Source organism: Taurulus bubalis (assembly GCF_910589615.1).
Source record: "Taurulus bubalis genome assembly, chromosome: 14".
In the NCBI taxonomy this organism is placed as follows: Eukaryota; Metazoa; Chordata; class Actinopteri; order Perciformes; family Cottidae; genus Taurulus; species Taurulus bubalis.
The window spans coordinates 7537630-7557310 of NC_136602.1; the positions used below are offsets into that span (position 1 = coordinate 7537630).

General features: G+C 41.2%; 4 protein-coding genes across 4 annotated transcripts in view; 1 reads left to right on the forward strand and 3 right to left on the reverse strand.

Moving 5' to 3' along the window:
- Window positions 1-42: 42 nt before the first annotated feature.
- Window positions 43-6524, reverse strand: dync2li1 (dynein, cytoplasmic 2, light intermediate chain 1; the record flags this gene model as incomplete). The annotated part of the gene is made up of 13 exons (XM_079229471.1): window positions 43-165; window positions 1961-2056; window positions 2539-2636; window positions 2794-2864; window positions 2960-3039; window positions 3222-3299; window positions 3544-3612; window positions 3911-4097; window positions 4295-4383; window positions 4677-4746; window positions 5119-5153; window positions 5284-5407; window positions 6478-6524. 13 exons carry the CDS (start codon window positions 6522-6524, stop codon window positions 103-105), a joined length of 1107 nt encoding a protein of 368 aa, XP_079085597.1. The 3' UTR covers window positions 43-102.
- Window positions 6525-6604: 80 nt separating this feature from the next.
- Window positions 6605-8594, reverse strand: lyrm7 (LYR motif containing 7). Its single transcript, XM_079230149.1, has 5 exons — window positions 8554-8594; window positions 8271-8343; window positions 8044-8114; window positions 7192-7273; window positions 6605-7052 (listed from the first exon to the last, which is right to left on the reverse strand). The coding sequence occupies exons 1-5, from the start codon at window positions 8569-8571 to the stop codon at window positions 6982-6984; spliced, it is 315 nt and encodes a 104-aa protein (XP_079086275.1). The 5' UTR covers window positions 8572-8594; the 3' UTR covers window positions 6605-6981.
- Window positions 8595-8712: 118 nt separating this feature from the next.
- hint1 (histidine triad nucleotide binding protein 1) lies at window positions 8713-10399 on the forward strand. The gene is made up of 3 exons (XM_079230311.1): window positions 8713-8841; window positions 9768-9872; window positions 10084-10399. Exons 1-3 carry the CDS (start codon window positions 8731-8733, stop codon window positions 10246-10248), a joined length of 381 nt encoding a protein of 126 aa, XP_079086437.1. The 5' UTR covers window positions 8713-8730; the 3' UTR covers window positions 10249-10399.
- A 2409-nt stretch (window positions 10400-12808) lies between these two features.
- cep170aa (centrosomal protein 170Aa) overlaps window positions 12809-19681 on the reverse strand; it is a 28584-nt gene continuing 21711 nt past the window's right edge. The window contains exons 13-22 of the mRNA XM_079230160.1: window positions 19426-19543; window positions 17654-19207; window positions 17394-17444; window positions 15982-16255; window positions 15577-15808; window positions 15034-15201; window positions 14825-14913; window positions 14621-14714; window positions 14474-14525; window positions 12809-14059 (exon numbers count right to left, since the gene is read on the reverse strand). Coding sequence (XP_079086286.1) covers window positions 13728-14059; window positions 14474-14525; window positions 14621-14714; window positions 14825-14913; window positions 15034-15201; window positions 15577-15808; window positions 15982-16255; window positions 17394-17444; window positions 17654-19207; window positions 19426-19543 — 2964 coding nt within the window. The 3' untranslated portion in view covers window positions 12809-13727. The remainder of the gene's footprint in view (window positions 14060-14473; window positions 14526-14620; window positions 14715-14824; window positions 14914-15033; window positions 15202-15576; window positions 15809-15981; window positions 16256-17393; window positions 17445-17653; window positions 19208-19425; window positions 19544-19681) is intronic.

Sequence of the window (19681 nt, forward strand, 5' to 3'; positions counted from 1 at the left end):
ACAATGACACAAAAGGAAATAAATAAAGCAAAGTGTATACTGTATTTACATTGATATAATTTGTTGTGTATGTGTGTGTGTGACCATAAAGCTGGTTGTCTCTCATGTCCCCAGCTCCAGTCCTTTCCATGACTTAGATGCATTCCTCTTATACTGCTCCAACTCCTGAAAAACAAAGAGAAAAGAAAAAAAACATTACACCTTTTCTTCATCATTGAAGTAACATGAAAAGAAGGCAGTTGTTTAGACATACGCTATAATGCATAAATGCCTGCAAATTCATGATAGAAAACAAGGTTTTGTTCTCCTCTACAAATATATAAAAGTAGATATAAGGCACAAATAACATTATGTTTGTAAAACCAGCAACATGTGAAGCATTTAAACAACACTGCATTATATCTAAACAATTCAAGAACTCCAAACATCAAACATACATTTCTTTCATGAGTCATTTTGCCATTTCCTCCCTGTTGATCTACAAAGACATTAAAAAATAAAAGTAGTTCTGCAAGCCAGCTCCACATAACGGAGAACTCAAATTTAACAGAAATATTGAAAACCTCTTTTATTAGTTTTTGCATGAAATGCAGAAATGACCATGTCATATATTTTTATTTTTTAGGGTAACACAGGAATCTGCAGTTATTTTTTATATAGCCATACTTGTGTAATATAGAAAGGCAGGTACATTCCTTCCAATGGCAACGCCAATGTGGTAATGTAACAAGATATGCAGCAAAGGCAGGAATGAAAAAGGCTGCCTTCTACTAAACATGGACATAAACAAAGCAGGATGCAAAGAAAAATTTGCATGCAAATGTTTTATGGAGGAAGGAAATGCAATCACAGCGTTTGTTAGACCTCGATGCGCTGTGAATACTTTTATAATCCAGATAGGCAGAAGAGTCTTTCGGGATTCTAGAAATACCTTCAAAACTGATAAGTGATACTTATTGTTAAGTGGTGTTCTGGATGTTTAAAGATGATAGTGAATGATCTTTGTGACCTAAATGTATTGATAACACCCACAAAGTGGGTCTAAAAGTACACAACCTCAGGAAGGTGGGTGACCTGACATGTAAATGGACCTTCACTAACTTTTCCTTTATACATGTGCTCTGTTGGTGTAAACCTTTACCCCATTTATCTTAGTGGTTATCCAGACCAATTACATTGTCAGTCAGCAATAACAGCAATGTGAGGTTACTAAAGTGCAAGTACCAGAGTGGCACTGCGACGAGCCGCCAAGAACACTACTGATATCTGAGTTTATAACCAGGATATCTTCCAGCCTGTTACCGAGACCTTGATACTGCTACAGACTGCTTAAGGACAGAAGGTTACTCCAGAACATTGACCTTGATTTTGGAGCACAGAGTTCAAGACAGAGCTCAACAGAAGATCTGCCATCTCTCTGATAAAGTGGACATTCTTATTTAATTCAGCTGATCCATTTGTGTTTTTTTATGTGACCTCAATTCACCAAAATAAGCTAAAGTTATATATATATAAATAATATATATATATATATATATATATATATATTTAAAAAAACGAGTGTAAATGCAAGAAATGTCATACATAACCATTATTAAAATTATTATCTTGAGCACACTGAAATATCCCCCTGTCTGAGCTCTCATTAAATCTAAACCCTTAATCAACTAGAAAATGTTGTGTCGTATTGTCGACACTACTCCTCTTCATTTCCCTCCTAATCTTTTTTAATCTGTTATCTTCCTCAATACTTGTTCCTCTTCACAGTGAGGTCAAAGGTCACAAAGCACAGATAGTTCTGGTTAACACTGAATTATCATCATACTACAAACTCACGAGTCATCATGACACTGATTGCAGTAGTTTATGATGTGCTTTGCCATAGTATAAGAGTTCATAGTTTACATGTGCAGATGTAAAGTAATACTACACAAGCATGTGATTGTTCAAGATGACCTACCTGGTCTTTCTGGGCTCTCATGGCATCAATCTGAAGCTCACTGTACTGTGGGTCTTTGGCTGGATCCTTTAATTCCCTCTGCTCACTGGTATTGTGCTAAGACAAAGTCAGTTAGATGGACAGAGATATATTACAAATGAGAGTTAACAAAGGTATTTATTCATGTAAAAATGCATATGTATGAGAAGTAATGCTGTGAATATGATTGTCCAATGTGAGGGTGTTCATTTTCTTAAAAGGTCTAGTGTGTAGGATCTGGCGACATCTAGTGGTGAGCTTGCATTTTGCACCAAACGAAAACTTCTCCCGTTTGGGGGAACTCAATCAAAAACAAATTCATCTAGAGCAAATGTTTATTTTATCCGTTCTAGGCTACCGTAGAAACATGGCGGTTCAGGGAACGAAAACACAGCCATTCTTATTTCCGGTTGACTTTCCACTAAATAAAATATGCTGAATAATATTATTCTGCCAAGAGATCCCTCTAAATGCCACACACTGTACCTTTAAACATCAGAGGCTAAATCAGCTGCACTCTGCAATTCTAATGAAGACAAAGGTGCCGGTGAATTAACTACCTCTTGGGGGAAGACACGTTCGTAGACCTTCTTCCAGAGGTCCTTTGGGTTTTTGGCATGCAGAGATGTAATGTCCACATCAGTAGCATGAGGGGAACCTAAAGCAATACGAACATTATTTTAAGCAATCAACAAGCATCAAGGCAGAAGGTGGATCTAAATATTGTGTATATCTTTAAACACAGCACAGCAATAGCATTTGAATGACATCTAAATGCATTACTGCCTTTAGCCACCGAGTGATGCTGCACTCACCTATTTGGCTGAAGGAGTCGGAGCCTGCTGGAATGATGAGAGGCTTAGTGGAGTCACAGGACACAGTTTTCCTGATCACAACATTAAAAAAAAAATTAGAAAATACAACTAAAACCAAAGCATTCAAATTTACTACTGATTGGTGTACAGTCAGTATCCTCCTCACCCTCTGTCCAGACCGAAAGCCAGGTGGGAGAAGAAGCTCTTGGTTTTTGACATTAAGCTCTCCGACTTGATGTTTGTGAACTGACGAAAAGATTTAAAAAAAAAACAGGAGAAGAAAAAAACAACAAAACAAAAGTTGGATCAGCAACAGTTGAAAGAATGGGTGAATTTAATATGTAAGACAAAGCAAAAAAAGATAACGAAGTGCATCGAAAGTTATGTGAAATGTAAATATGTTGCACGTATAATCAAAACACACTTACGATAAGAGATGCCGCGTAGTAGTGGGCAACAAAACGCAGTGTTTTACAAACCACTTTCCTCTTGTCAGAGTCAAATTCCTGCAACACATATGGAAAAATAAAACTCTCCCTCAATAATGTGGGACACAAGTCATACCAGGATCTAAGAAGTTACAACAATGTAGCAGTGACCATAACACACCAGACCCTTTTACAACTCTGCCTAATAAACGTTTAAGTTGTACGAATAACGAGCACTTCAAATATCATAAAACATATGTAATTTAGCCACCAGAAGACCATCTCAATAGATAACACTTAGGTTGAAGTGTGTGTGTTTTACCTGAAATATATCATATTTGCTGCCAATAATCAGCAGCGGAACAGGAAAGGGACTGATCAGCTCTCTGTCCTGTTGACAAAGTCACAGTTTACTCAGGATACATGTATCATCTTACATCTGCACTGGGCAAAAATTATTAAATCAGCTTTTTATCTATATCTTATTTCAACTTTGTCTGGAGTGTGAGGTGTGAGATTTGGTGAACATTAATTTTTTAATAGCTGGTTTTCCCGATAATTTGAGACGTATAAACATTTTCCACGAGTCTAAAGCATGAGCTTTCCTCAGGAAGTACTACTTTGTGTTGCCCTCGAATGAAGAAAAGATGATCTGATATACTAGTGCGTGTAAAGAGCTGACGTCTTACAGGATAGTCTTTAGGGAACACGCGTGCTGCTGAATGAACAGGCGGCTGGTGTTTGGCTCTCTGTGCTTGTTGTGATTGGGAAGAGACTTTCTCCAACTGATTTTGTGCTGCCTGCAGCAGCTTTTCCATGGTTTCCCACAGGGCGTTGGGTTTGGACAGGTCCAGAATGAGGATGACTGAGAGAGAGCTGGGAAAAGACAGGACGGATTGCTTATCTTATTCAGGGTCGCGGGGGGACTTGAGCCAATTCCAGCTGACAGAGCAAAGGCAGGGTAGACCCTGGACAGGTCGCCAGGCTATCACATGGCTAACACATATAGTCATGTTCTGAACATGTAAATCATTGAAACAGTGAACAACCAGATCTCGGGAATAGTAACCTACCTGATGCAGACGGCAGTGATGGGGATCTGGACCAGGTCTGACAAAGAGGTCCCTCCTCCCAGTTCCCATAGGTGGGCTATGTCTTTGGGCTGAAAGACGAAACCAAGTTCAAGTTACACATGTAATAGAAAACCAGTAGGTTTGGATAAAAAGCAGTTCATGTCACATAAATTCACCAACTTCCACAGTGAAACTGGTGAATTGTTTCTCCATGTAATGGAGTACTGGTAGTTCTGGAGAATGAATGTAGTCTTTTATATCTCTCCACATGGGTTAACTTTCCACACAGCTCATTCTGATCAATCTAAATAAAAACACTTCATGGTTTGAAGAGGTCACAAATTAGCAGGACAAGTGTCCAAGACCAACAGGGCTTCCTTACTGTGTTGTGTCCTCGGGCCCGTCTGCCAAACGTGTACTCCAGCGCCAGAGTCGGCTTGGATGGTTCATCCCTGGTGGAATAGAAAACAGTATTAATGTTGTCAAACAACAAAGCCAACGCGTGAAGATCAATTTACTCCTATTTAGTGCTTGAAACCTAATCTTGCTGTGTTTTTTATCAAATGGAGTGTCATTGTTGTGCTGTGTCATCGGCTCTGTTCTCTGAAGAAGACCATGTGATGCAGCTAAAAGCTTTGACAGCTATTAAGTTTGATCTTATCAACGATGCATCCTGTTCCTGAAGGAACTCCCATGCTCGACACATTCAAATTAACGACTGCCATGTTTAATTGTGTTTTGTGTGAGCTGTGTTAGTTTAACAATACAGTTGTTGTTGTGAGCCTGGAGCTGCTTGTTTTGAGGTAGACCACACAAAGGCTCACCTGTCGAGGCATCTGAGGAGGATGGACGTTTTACCCTGAAACAAAAAGAAGCAAAGTTGGGCTCATAAGTCAACGTACAACGTATGCAGCTCGTAATAAGGCAGGAGTGCTTCCATGAGAAGGGGAGGAATGTCGGGTGTTTGTAGTGGACGGCGGTAAACAAACCCCGGCCTTGCTCCCCATGAGAAACACGGTCCTCTCGCTGACCGCCTCTCCTCGGTCCTCTTCCCCACCTGCAGCCTCTCGGCTGTGGACCTCCGCCGCCGCCTGCTCCCATAGCGTGTCGGAGCTGACAAATACAACACAAAAGAAAGAAAGAAACATGCTAGTATTCCTGATGATGTTATAAGTAAGAAAGTGCCCACAAAAACTGATCCTCACCTTATTTTTGGCATCAAATTTGATATGTAACCAAGTTTGACAACTTGACAAGCTAACAGCTAACAGCTAACTAGCTACCAAGGAAGGAAACCCGTCCAAACGTTGCCAGAGTAACGGCGCAGTTTGATGACGTATGGTTGTTACTCTCAATGAGCATCGTGGGAAATGTAGTAAAGGATCGGAATAAAGTAAGACTTGTATGCTCCATAACATTGTATAGCTCTAGTTAAATAAGTTAAACCATTACAGTTCATTAGGCATGAAGCAATTTCCTCTTTTTTTTGTAAACAAAAACAACTATGTCATGTTTGTCTTTTATGCTCGCAAATTTGGTGTCTGCTATAGAATACCAACTGTATCACGTTAATTCCTCTAATTATAGACCGCATTATATAGGTTATCCATGGGACACAATACACATTTAAAAACATAACATCTCAGTATAGTTGTTTGCCTTTGTGGGTCCCGAAAGGAAACATTACAATGTAACTACCTTAAATAGATAGATAGATACTTTATTCATCCCAAGGGGAAATTTGTTTTAGTAGTAGCAGCTTACAGACACAAAAATAAAAGGATGAAAGATATACACAGCAAAACTCAATATGTACAACGAAACAGCAGAGTATTAATTTAGGAGTTAAATTTAAACAATAGAGAAAGTGCAAAAATGTAAAGTATGTGTAGTGTATATGAAGTATATATAAACATGTACAGTGAGTAACAAATAACAAAAGTGGTGCTGTATTGATGTTGATTAATTAATTTACAGAGGATCTAGCCAGAGGTGACTTATTGTAAAGTCTTATTGCCGTGGGCAGGAATGTTTTCGGTCATTGTGACAGCGGAGCTGGATGAGTCTGGGTTTATTCCACGAACTGTTGTATGGCAAACATGTCTTTAAATACATGTCTAGTTTTAGAAAAAAATAAAATAAAACTAATCTCTCTTTTTTACTTTGTCACTGATATAATTCACACTCGAGAGCCGTTGGCGTTATCGCCCTGAGTGTTAACCACCTTCATGTTGAATCTATCTATCAATTTCAGTGAGTTGAACAATAAATGAAACCTGAAATAGTTTGGGAACACTTCTCTTTAATCAGAATAAAATAAAACATTTAAGTAGCAGACAAATAACATATCCCCCCCCCCCACCCCCTAGTTCAGTTGACTCACAAGCTCAAAAGCAGGTTGACAACTCCCAAGTTAAATGAAAACACATTTCAAATTACATTTTACAAAATGCTGTACATGAAACTACGGCATCAAGTTTATAGCAGAGACTTCTTAAAACGGAACAGCAGAGATCTTCAGTTAATCAAAACAAGGCATTTCTCCATGCAGTGATGATCTTTAAAATGTCCCTTGTTCATGACATCCTGAACTAGTTGAAATGTTGTTTTAGGTTAAATCCTTTAAATTGCAGCCGGATGATAGTGGCTTTTTTTTTTTTATGAAAAAGATGCAATGAGATGGTCCGTCATGACTTTCTCCTGGGCTGGTCACAATAAGGCACATTTTCTAGTAGAAGGTTCTCTCTAGGTCGAAGCACTGAGACGGAGAAAGAGAGAAAATAAATAGCGGACATTAGTAAATATTATTAGAATGTGATGATTCAGAGAGAATCAAGATTCCTGTTGTATATTCTTTGTAAATACACATTTTACTTTCTAGCATAGCACCAACATACACAGTTTCTTATCTCCAACATGTTCCATTTGCATCACACCCTCTCGAAGAACAGCTTCCACATTTGAGCCCATTTTGATCATCTGTAATAGCAAAAGGGTAAAGAACGTAGACAGATTATAAAACAGTGGCCCCCTGGGCAAAAACATGAAAACTGTCTCTCCTCATACACAGCGGTCCTCTGTTTGTTTTGCATCTTTTGCAGGTTAAACATAAATCTAAAGTACTGCTGTGCTTGAAAACTGCACATGAACATGCCTAAAATGCAGATCCAGACACTCTTCTTTAAAAATATTATACAAAATACTATAACAGTTCATAGTTATTGTTTTTAACATGCAACAAAAACATGGTCTTGTCATTCCAAGATAGTGCAACTCTATATTCCTTAAGTTTGCATTTTATTGTGAGATAAAGTGTCCAGCAACATCTTGCAAGGTACAAAGTTGCTGTGTCTGCCAATGGTTTGCTGTCTTTGTTTGTCTCTTTTAGGAAACCTATAATGTAGGGCTATTCTACTATGGTCAACTTTCAATCATTTTGTTTATTTTATTGTAAACATACCGCAGCCATCACCGTATAGCTTATTTAGAGTTATTTAAGAAAAATATATTGAATTGGACTGATTATCTGCAGATAATTAATATGAAAGGATTTAGATCAGGATTAAGAGCTACATGTCTACTACGTATGGGAGACCTCTTTAGTTATCAATTCATGACTCCAGCCAAAAGATGACATTGCAGTGCCATATGCACACATTTACTTAAATGCATAACTGATGTGGTGGGGCCAAATCAAATAGAATCTACATAAACAAATCATGTCACTTTAGGATGCACTTTGACTTTACCTTCATAATGTTTTCTTCTGACGTTTCATTTTTGTTTTTCTGGAACTCCTCATTGATCTTTAATCTTGCAGCTTTGTGGAAAGAAAAAAAACATAGATATGCATTTGATAGTGGAGAACATGCATCAAAGTTATCTACTGATTGGAAAGAGTTGGTAAACATCAACAAAGATCATAGCTAAAGACGTTCTTCTGCTGGGAATCAAACCATCATACCACATAACTCACCTGCCAGTGCTTTGGCATCGTCTTTGAATACAGCTGTCCTTGTTCTGTGCAGCGTTTTAAACACATTTAGGACCTGCAAGTATACAAACATTCAGCTTATAGCAACATCAGGACCCTTGACAGCTGTTCCTTGAATAGAAGCAGTTGCCAGCTATTTTAGTGATCCCAGAAACTCAACACATGCAGTCAAGTGTTTTTATAATCAAAACATCAAAATAAACGAACAGGAAAGATTATTCACTGACGTTATTTTTCATAAAAAATGATCATATCCTGTCCTCACCTTCAAACGAGTCCCCATCTTGACTTCTTTAGCTCACTTCCTGCTTAGAGGGGGCGGAACTAACAAACGTCCAATCAGTACAGAACTTTTAAATGACGCGTTTTTGTAGCCAATGAGTGTTCGCTGCAGTTTCACGAAGCCAAAAGCGGCGCTGGCAGGCGCCTCATCTGCGCAAACATGGCTGATGAAATGGCTAAAGCTCAGGCTGCCCAGCCGGGCGGAGACACAATATTTGGGAAAATTATACGCAAAGAGATCCCTGTACAACTGCTCTATGAAGATGACAAGGTATGCATGAAACACTTTCACTCATAAACACACGTTGGCTGCAATAAGTCACCCTGCTCCTTGCACGTGACGTCCAGATAAACGTTAGCTCTGCGCTAGCTTTGCATAAACTGCTGCTTTACTGTAATTTTGTAAAGTATGTGTAAATGAAGGTCGTTTATCACATATTTAAACACAGTTTACTCTCATACTAAACAGGCAATGCTAAGAAAGAGTAAACATAATGATATGAATTGATTAGTTTTTGTTCTGCATGTTATAAGTTATTGCTCATGTTGCATTTGCTGTCACTTGGCATCTGCAGACAGTTCTCTCTCCACCCCTCTGCCTGCTACTCCAGCAGAGCCTTTGAATAATGTAGACACTAGTCTACAGACTGTGGGCTTGCACGTGCTATTGTTGCTGTGGGCTCGATAATGGAATCAGAATACAAATGATACACAAATAAAACCCTTAAAATGTGAAGCTGCTTGTGTTTTAAGTTACCAGACCTTTTGAGAAGGCAACACCTACAAAAACAACAACAATGCTTGTCAAACAGGTTTCACTGCTTTGTGTTGTGTTTATTGGTTTGCAATTTATGTAACTACACATCAAATAAGAAAGAATAAATTATCCTTTATTAAATAAATAAATAAAAAATCACTTTTCACACTCCAGAAGTTGTTGTTGTCGTCTTTTATTTATTCTTATTATATATAGTTTTAAGGACTGACAGCCAGGGCAGATGCACTTCAATTGTACTTTTTTAATGTACATGGCCATACACTAGATCTTGATGTATACTTTAAATGAGGTGGACAACATATTAGCAACATCTTGCAGATTCAGCCAACACACAAACTACTAAAGAGGAAGTCACAATACACATTGATGGAGCATTTAATGCACAATATAATTCTTAATTTGTTTTATTTATATTTCAGTGTGTGGCCTTCCCTGATATTTCTCCTCAAGCTCCCACTCACATCCTCGTCGTCCCCAAAAAGCCAGTTGTTCAACTGTCAAAAGCGGAGGACAGTGATGCTGCGGTAAGTGTAATCATATGACCTAGATTTCATAAAATAATTTCTTCCCACTTTCAGTGATTTGTTCAACAAACAGACCACTAGATGGAACCCTTCACACAACGTAATGCTCTGTATGAACACTCCATTGTAAACCTTGGGCTGTCTGCTCATGCTTGTAAACGCATGTATTTACACTTCAGTGTCACTCATTCATTCTACCTCTGTCTCTTAGCTGTTGGGCCACCTGATGTTAGTTGCAAAGAAGTGTGCTGAAGATGCGGGACTGTCCAAAGGCTACAGGATTGTCGTCAACGATGGGCCGGACGGAGGCCAGTCCGTCTACCACATCCACATCCACGTCCTGGGTGGACGTGTGATGCAGTGGCCCCCCGGTTAACCGCCGTCTCCCGGCTCAGACCATCCTGCTATCAGTGTTCACGTCTGTTGTCTGACAATGTGGACTGTTTAACTTCCTCCAAACCGGTTTGTCGTAGGAAATAAGAGTGAAACAAAACCTACGAATTCAACAATTATAATAAAATGCACCTCACAACAACAGAGTCTTGTTTGTCTTTATCTAAAATTCCTCAAACAAGGCTCTTTTTTTTTTTTTCAGCCAAAGAAAACTGTTCATTTTATGTTATTCATTATTTTGCACTGTTGGGATTTCAGGCACCGCTGCTTGCTTTGTGCCTTTTGCAAGCATATAAGTGAAAGACCGAATTGGCCTGCTGCTACTGTTTCGACTCGAGTCACTGCGGTTGAAGAAGTCATGGGTCCGTGTACAGTGTGTTTTCTGCAGTAGAAGACCTGCCAGAACTGCTGCTGTGGGTCTCATTATAGTTTTCTATCAATGAGTAACACGTTGTCATCCGTTACCATGTGTTACACAAGAAGCCATGTAGGCACTCGCCTTTAGTAAAATAGGGTTTGATCCGTTGTACTAAGCACAGCACTTAGCTGCTGTAGTTTGAATATGCTCCTTGGTGCTTAAACATGTAATACCACATCAATAGTTTGTCCAGTCAATGGTTTCCATTTCTCTGTTTGAAAAGATTCAAACACTTAATAATGCAAATGTTTAACAGAGTTCAGGCATCACAAAAGGGTCACCAATGTCATTTGCATTTTCAGTTGAGGCCTGATTAATAGCATAGAGATTAGACAGGTCTTTTATTCAGTAAGAATTATTCAAATTAAATATGAATTAACTCTGCCTTTTCTTTTATTTAAAAAGTCCCTGTCGAGAGGTTTTACGCAATCCAGTTTTTGAATGATAACTACTGGTTCCTTGTCTGTCAGTGACGTTGACATCCCTGCCTGTGTATGGAGACAAAGCTTAATTTCCTAAAACAGAATCCCAGAGGAATTGTAATCTGAAGTCAGTCTTTTTTTAATGCCCAGTCAAATAAAAATAGAGAAACGAGTGAATGGCTTTGTTTTATTAACAGTAAGAAACAATGCAGATAAATGAACAAATATAAAATGCATGAAACATCCACAAAATATTAAACAAAAAATAAATAAAATGTTTTTTTCTTTACAAAAATGACAAAGCACGCTGATCAGATGACACATGTAGAATTAAAAAGTAAACATGTACCTTGCATTCACAGTCCCCTAATTTCACTTTTCTTTTGATAAAACTGGGGGAGGAAAAGCAAAAAGCAAAAAAAGGATGATTAGAGGCTTCGTTTGTACAGACAGAATAGTTCCAGAGAGGCAAGGCAATCACTTCTGATATTCTCTGTCAAACCATTTGACATTTAATGCAGCCTTTCACTGCTTCTTCACTACTTCTGTATGAAAAACACCACAATCTGATGTGCAAAATAAGAGAAATCTTTAAGACAATTATGTCTTTTTCTTTTCTTTCAATCAATACCCTTCTATAGACAAATTGGGCACTTTGAGGCATTGAAAAAACATTGTACAGTACAGTATAGAGAGAAGGAAATGAACATGTATTCCGGTACCTAAATTCACTAGTATCTAAGTACTAATTTACTGCCTTTAAGTCGTCTTACTCTAGAACACAGACTATAAGATGAAGAAAGGTTCAGAAAGTGGTTAGTCCCCGTAAAGTAACTAGAAAAGCAGCAAATGAGAAACGGGTTAAAGATGCGGTCTCTGCAATACGACAGTATCAGTACGCTGGAACTTCTCCCCCGGATGGATATAGAACAATGCAACTATATACACGGATATGAAGCCGCCTGTTTTCAAAGAGGTGTCCATGTCTACTCACTGACCTTCCTCAAAGATGCATTTTGAACCACAAAAAGCCTCCTCGCGTTATTTCCAAACATGACGTTAATTAAAACCAATTCCGGCAGATTTTTTGTGTGTACTGGTGACAAATAAATGAAATGTATTGTGAGGCGGTTCAAAGCATTAACAAGTAAAAGTCTACAATATCTACAACACCAGTATTCAAATATTAAAAACATTTTGTTTAGACAGTTATTTTCTTTGCTTCAATTTTTAAAAAAACACATGTCACATCACCTGTGACTGGAAAACGTATAAAAAAGCCAATTGGAAATCATAGTGAGACACTTGAGTGGATGCACTGCAGGAAATAGCTACGGACACTGATTCTCACAGGCCATGTCACATGGATCAAACAAAGATATGGCAGGAATGATTGAACTAGCGTTTCATTACAATGAATACGCTTTTTGAAGACGGGCGGACTGCAGAGGGTGAGACATATAAGACGAACTGCCATATTTTAAATAAAGATTCCCAGCTTTTGCACAACAGATGGATTTCAAAATGGCTCAACTGTTCAAAAATGGCAATATCAATAAACTTGTTAACTTTGGTAAGTGATTATTTTGTCTCAACATGATCATTGGTTTCCCAAAGGCTGTTACTATTGTTTAAAACTACTATTCAGTATTAGTAAGATCAACACAGACACCAACTTGCAGGAATAAAAGCTCTTAGCTCCTTCCTGGACATGCTACTGGAGTGAAACACTGTTCCAAACTACTGGGGAGAGAAAAGAAGGGAGGCAAAGAGTAAAACGTAATGGGTGAAAGAGAAATAGGCGAGCACTGAGATGGGGAGGCACTACAAATCCTTTTCAACAGAGTCAGTTTCAGAGAAGCATCAATGGACGGTTACAGTAATGAAAAACAAGTGAAATTCTGCTCGATTTATGAACAGTTTCAGGCATTAATCATGTCTGTATGACTGTGTGGTTTGTCAGAGTGGATACATAAGGCTGCTGAAATACTCTTTGTACTGAAAAAGAGCTTATAAATCACTGCAGTGTCTTGTGTTTCATCTTAGTGTAAATAGAACTTATTTTCCAAGTGTTATTTTACAATGCATCCTGTTTGTCTGAAAGTACTGTATTAAAGTTTTAAAAGTTGTTCTGTATATCATTTGAGGGGACGGGGTCTGCTACTATCGAGGATGTGTTTTAAGGCATGTCCTTAGTGTAGGTAGGGTCCAGACACGTGGAGAAGGCAAGAGGAGCAGAGTGGAGACTGTACAACCATAGAGATCTGTCCACTGAGAGCAGTCAGGCTGCTTTCTGTCCATCAGGAAGTCAAGTTGGCCGGTAAGCAGGAACAGTTTTACGTTGAAAAGCTCATAATATGACTCTATCCAAATCATTCATGGGTGAATTTCCGTTGAGGGCATCCACGATGCATCAGTTGAGAGTTTAGGTCAGTTGAAGCGCTTCATTTCCAGCCTGATCTGGTAAAACCTCAGCTAAATTGTGTTTGCATTATACCCATAATCCTAGATTGATGTAGTGAGCAAATGCTTCGTTGTTGTGAACACTGAGGACCAGCCACCTGCACTCCAATCCAGACTCCTGTTTATACACTTTACATTGATTTCAGGGAAACTTTCTATTCACTTCTGTGCGATGGCCTCCTCTCCGCTCGGCCGTATGCGATTGAAGGGCAGTCCTCCGACTCCTGTTAACCCCAGACTCAGGCTGGGGTCTCGTGCAGTCTCCTCTGTGCTGGCAGAGGAAGCTTGAACCCTGGCGGAGGCTGCTGATCCTCCAAGTCCAGAAAGGATCGCCGGCAGGGATTCTTTAGATAAAGGAGCAGACATAGGGCTGGTGGCAGAAAGGGAGGTTGTCTTGGCGGTTTGGGGCTTTGTCGGGGTGGTGGGGCTGGTCAGGCCGAGGCCGGCCAGGGCGTCCAGAGTCCCATCTGGGTCGACCATGACATTGATCACTGGGACAGACAAAGGGAGAGAGTCAATGTGTGTAAAACTCAATGTATACCCACAAACAAAGCTAGAATAAGCTTGGGATTGAGATCTTTGTATTTGTATTAAAAGCCCTGAAAACCTATTTTCTTCAGTGACTTCTTAATGTGTTCACTCATGATAAGTAATAACTTAAGATGTTATATTTTAACTGGAGTTTTTTGCATATGTAGTCATGAATATTTACCAGTATAGAGAGATACTTCAACTTTCTCTACTTTTGCTGCTTTCCCTCTTTAATATTCATGCAAATAAACAAGAAAAATGATGCCACAGCAAAAATACCCATCTAACAGCTTGTTCAAGTGTGGTTCTATTTCAGGTAAGTTCACATTTGTTTTTAGTACTCGTGTGATTAGACTTGGGGCTTGTCTCTTTACCTTGAAGCTGCTTCTCAACTCTCTTCAGTTCGAGCAGAATGGAGGAGATCTCCTGTAGAGGCGGAAACAACAACAAAAGTATTAGCTCCCAATAATACTGCACTTTTCTTATCATCAAACATTACTCAGATGGACCGGTTTATGTACCTTGTTGGAGGTTTTCAGGAGTGGTATGTCACTCTCCGATCGCAGTTTATTCTCAATTTCATCCCAGTTCCTGTCCTTATCTTTGAACAATATCCTGGAGAAAAATAACAACAGGACACGTGTCATAGTGTGGTTATATGAAGCAACACAATCGCACACCAAGGAATAGCTACATCGTAAATAGATACTCTATTATAAACTCACCTGATTTTTCCTGCTGTTTTGTCGATGGAGTATCTGATCTTGGTGGACAGCTGAGAAACTGAATTGAGCAGCAGGCTGTCCAACACTGCCTGAAAACACAGAGGAAGAGAAAATACGTTTGACATGTGACAGCCTGAAGGTAATTGCTGAAGTGTTCTTGTGAAAGCCTCCATGTTGGTATATTTCTGATGTCACGCTCAGTAACTCACCTCCTCTCGGTTCCAGGTGCGTCTCCTCAGAGCTCGGGGCTCCAGACTGTCAGGGGCACGGGGGCGGAGCTCCACTGGCTTGCCGTTGATCTCTGGCGCCTTATTGGTTGAAATCACGGGCGGGATCTTCCTGAAGTTGAGGCTCTCATCAAACACCCGATCCACCAACTGAGCAAAGACAGGGAGAGATGTAGAAGGAAACACATGAAGAAATTTCTCACAATGTTATTCAAGCTTTGTTTGATAGAGTTAGGATTTGTGAGAAATGAAGGAATTAGGAACTCTTTCAAAGAGACATAAGCAGCTCTAAAGCTTTAATTGTCCAGTCAAAAAAATGTAGATTTAAAATAAGTCAATCTCGTCATAGCAAAAGTAATACAGGAATGAAAGTGGAGCAGATCGAAGAGTAATACATGAATACCTCTCACAGCAGATGAAAGTTATGAAGCAAAAAAAGAGGCCCTTTTTTATCCAAGCAACACAGGAGGGATGGCAAAGAGAGCACACGCAGTAAGGCAACGATAGAAGAAGAAAAACGGGCACCTTTCTCATGCTCTCCTGTATGTCCGGCTGCGTGGGACGTGCAGGGCCTACCTCTTCCCGGGTGTCGATGGCCGATCCCGGGGTGGTGGCGGCGGTGCTGACGGTGGTGCTGGGTGCCGTGCCAGACGAGCTGACTGAGTCGATCTCGCCAGCCACGTCGTGGATCTCACGGGCCAAGATGGCTAAGTCCTTAGCCAAGTCCTGGCTGATCCTGCGCACACAGGGGAATAACCTGTTAACCATCAGACAGATGGAGGAGTTCTTTAGAAAGCTGAACACATGCAACACAACACGTTCTTATTAAACATTGCATTACAATAAAATATAAAACATTGATTCATGCAAGAAATAATTATTTGTATCAGTTAATAGATCAGTCTTATGCATTTCAGTGTGGATCAATACCTGGCTATCTCCTCGCTGTGTGCTGTCCAGTCCTTGATGTACTCCTCTTGCTCTTTCATGCGGTGTTTGATCACTCCTCCACCCGGACCCGTCACCACGGTGGAGCCTGGGCTCGCGGCGGTGCCGAGTCTTGAGCTGCGGTGAGGGGCGATGTGATGAGGACGCATGTGGGAGCGTCCTCCGTGCTTCGGAGAATTACGGTTGGAGCCAAACTCTTCCTCTGAGGTGGAGCCGTACTCCGGCGGCAGGCGTCTCCACCTGCTGCTACTGGAAACTGTGAAGGTAATGGAAGGGCAATACGTTTAGTCAGCATTACGGTACTTTATTCCATTACAACATTTGTTATTCATGAAGTTAATAGAAGAGCTTTTGAACACGAGAGACGTTGTTACTGAGGCAGCGCCTAGATGATTCTGCTTTGATCGGCAAAATTAAAATACTGTGCAGGGAGTAAATCATGGAGCAGTATGGATCTTTTTGATTATGGATTTAAACAAATGTAGATGTACCTTGTGTTACAAAGATAAAAACAAGATATTTTCTGCAATATACTGCATTCAAATTAAAAACAGCAGGCTTTGAATAATAAAGATTGGTGAAGCAAAGCATTTGATTTTGTATCTCAGTTTGTTAAGTTGTTGTTATTTGACAGTCACAGGTGTGCTGTTTTAGCGACGATAAAAACCACATTGAAAACAACAGAAACAGCAGCAAAAATAAACTCTACGTGAGTTTATCTCAAAGCTCCAGGCAGCCAACAAAAGCAACGTACATACAATCTTGATAGCACCACATGTTAAGGTGCTTCAAAATGGTCACACACCAGCTGCATTAATGTAGCTGCACCATGATGAGACAACACCATGCTGTCTGTCTCAGGGGACAATGGGACACAGTGGAGGTGTTATGAACACAAATCTCCACAAGGTGGAGCACTATTCCAAAACCATTTGCTCATGGGTTTTGAAGTTTGAGTTCCAAGAATAAAGCATATGGGTCTTCGTCACAGCAACACTTGATGAATGTCAGGAGGGAGACACAGAGTTAACATGGAAACATATGCAAGAGCTGGGTCACCGCACTTCAACTTAACTGACTGAAATGTCTGTATGTGTTGTAGTAACACCACAAACTACACTTTTAAATGTACACATCTGGCAACGTATTGGAAATAAATAAGGAATTTCATTGCAAATCTCAAATCTGTAAAATGTAAAAGATCCAAGTGTGTATGTTTCTTAACAAAGGAATGAATTGACACAATTGAGTGGCTTCTATTGCAGTGACCCAGGTCTGACACCAGACACACGCACACGCACACGCACACACACACACACACACACACACACACACACACACACACACACACACACACACTGTCTAATCAAGGCTCTACAGTTCAGGTACAGTACCCATCAGCTCTTCCTCTGCATCACCGCCCTCAGGTTCGGGCTGAGAGCTCTCTGGACGATGACAACCAACGCACAAGTTTGTCACAACACAGTGAAAATGGTTACATACAAAATGAGGTATGCAATGGTGTGGACTTGATTCTTACACCACATAATGTTTTGTAAAGAACCATGCTATTAGAAATAACAAAATAAGAAATAATTGAATCAGAAATTTCCCAGAATAAACCAGAAATAAATTATCCAGGTGATGTGCTCACCTGTGGGAGAGCAGTATCCAGATGTAGTGGTCTTAGTCTTGGTGTCATTCAGTTTTGACACGCTGTTGGCCCTCATTCTGGGTGTCAGCCTGTTCTCTGTTGGTGTTGATGAGCGCAGGCCCAGACGCAGAGCAGTCTCAGCTGACAGACGGGGTGAAGAGGTGGAGCTCCGTGTCACAGTGCACTCTGAGTCACTGCGCGCTGAGATGGAGCCCAGGCGAGTCCTACGCGGCTGAGCCAGCATATCCAGTCGTGATAATCCCTTTCGACCGGATGGCGGCTTCGAGGTGGAGCTGGTGGTGGAGACCTCAGAAGCCACAGACACCCGGTCTGCATCAGCTAGATCCGTGTCAGAGGTATCGCCCAGCCGGGCGCGGCGGAGAAGGGAGGCTCTTGTGGGCCGCGGCTGAGGCAGTGAAGCCTGCTTGCTCAGGGAGGAGGTTGTGGCTGCCTGGAGAGTGCTCCTGGTTTTAGAGGCTCCACTGGTAGAAGTTTTAGCAGACCTGCTCTCGAGTTTGGAATGCGGAAAATCATTTGAGCCACGTCCGTGTGCTGAGCGCCCCAAAGGTCCAGAGTAGGTCTCCTGGTCAGAGGAGAGGATGTCAGAGATGGGGAAGGAAGAAGTCTGGTCATCATCAGTGAGATCCACAGAAGGCTGGCGCGCTCTGGAGGAGGCAGAGGACGGCTGAACTGAGCGCCGTGCGTCAATGCGGCTCGTCGTCTCTGTAGTTCTTGTCTTAGTCTTCCTATCGAAGCGATCACGGGCACTTGCGTTCGTGACGCTGGTCTTGGAAGCTGTGCTCATGCTGCTCTTCTCCCGATGCATGCTGCTGAAGGAACGCCGTTTATGTTCTCCACCAGCTGATGCTTTCCTCTCTGCCTCCCCAGCCACATGACTAGCTGTGCTGGCCGTGTCGACGTCCGACTCAGGAGAGATGGAATCACTCCTAGAGGGGACGCCAGTTTTACTACCTTTCTGGTCTAGTTTGTTTTCATCTCTTAGTTTGGCCTCCAGGAATGCCATGACAGCTTCAGTGTCCTTCAGGAGCGTAGCAGTATCCATGCTGCCCACGGAGTCACTGCGTTCGCGCCCACTGCTTCCTCTGTTGATGCGTGGGATGAGCTCCACAGGGACATTAGCGCTGGGCTTCTCAATTGTGAAGCTGCCCTGGCGCACTAGAGGCTTCCCCGACTTCTCTCCTTCTCCTGATCCGCTTCCTTTCCTCTCCTCTGACCTCTTCCTCCGCTCAGTGGTGCCAGAGGACCGCAGAGGAGCCTTGGATGGAGAAGACGTGGCGCTTTGTTTCCGTTTACTGGTCATCTCACCGTCCCTCATAGGAGTTGGGGACTCCCCGTCTCCCTTGTTCTCTTTTTCCTGCGGTTCAGTGTCCTGTTTCTCCCCGATCTCTGACCTCAGTCCAAGAGCTTTGATTCCGGACTTAGCCCGGGGGTCATCCAAAGGGAGCTGGGGGAGGGTCCTGCGCTTACGGTCGGTTAGACTGGAAGAGGATTCGCCTCTGCTGAGGGACGCACCCGACTCAAAGGCATCAGTTACTAAAGAACAAAGGATAGATTAATTTAACTGAGATTCAAGATTTTTTTTTTACATGAATTATAAGCACATTCAAGTGACTTCAAGTGCTGCTTTCTAATGTACATGCCTGAAAGAGAAAATGTTTAGTATAAAAAAACTCTAAAACTAATTTACTTCAGCTTATTAATTTGTTAATTCATTCAGCTATTCATTCTCTGAGACTCAAGTGACTATGTACCTCTCTCTTTGTGGAGGAAGGCGGCTGTTTCTGCTCCTGAGCCCTCTGGGTCGGTCCTGGTGTGATTGGCAGCTAGACTGGCCCACTGAGAGACCCAACTCGAGTCGCCAAGAAGAGCCTAAGGGGACACGCGTGGGGGGTGGGGTGACAAGAGAGTAGGACACAGGAGAGAGAAAACCAGAAAAAAGAGCAATTAGTGGTGGTATAAAATGTATAGAAGAGATCATGTTTGAGATGAGCATGTATTTGTTCATCT

Bases quoted from the DNA above. Each gene is read 5' to 3' on its own strand.
- lyrm7 (XM_079230149.1), bottom strand. The intron at 8,115-8,270 runs GTGAGTTATGTG...CTTTCCACAAAG, and splicing joins CGATGCCAAAGCACTGGCAG to CTGCAAGATTAAAGATCAAT. The intron at 7,274-8,043 runs GTAAAGTCAAAG...TTGCTATTACAG, and splicing joins CAGAAGAAAACATTATGAAG to ATGATCAAAATGGGCTCAAA.
- hint1 (XM_079230311.1), top strand. From the start codon at position 8,731: ATGGCTGATGAAATGGCTAAAGCTCAGGCTGCCCAGCCGGGCGGAGAC. The intron at 8,842-9,767 runs GTATGCATGAAA...TTTATATTTCAG, and splicing joins TGCTCTATGAAGATGACAAG to TGTGTGGCCTTCCCTGATAT. The intron at 9,873-10,083 runs GTAAGTGTAATC...TCTGTCTCTTAG, and splicing joins CGGAGGACAGTGATGCTGCG to CTGTTGGGCCACCTGATGTT.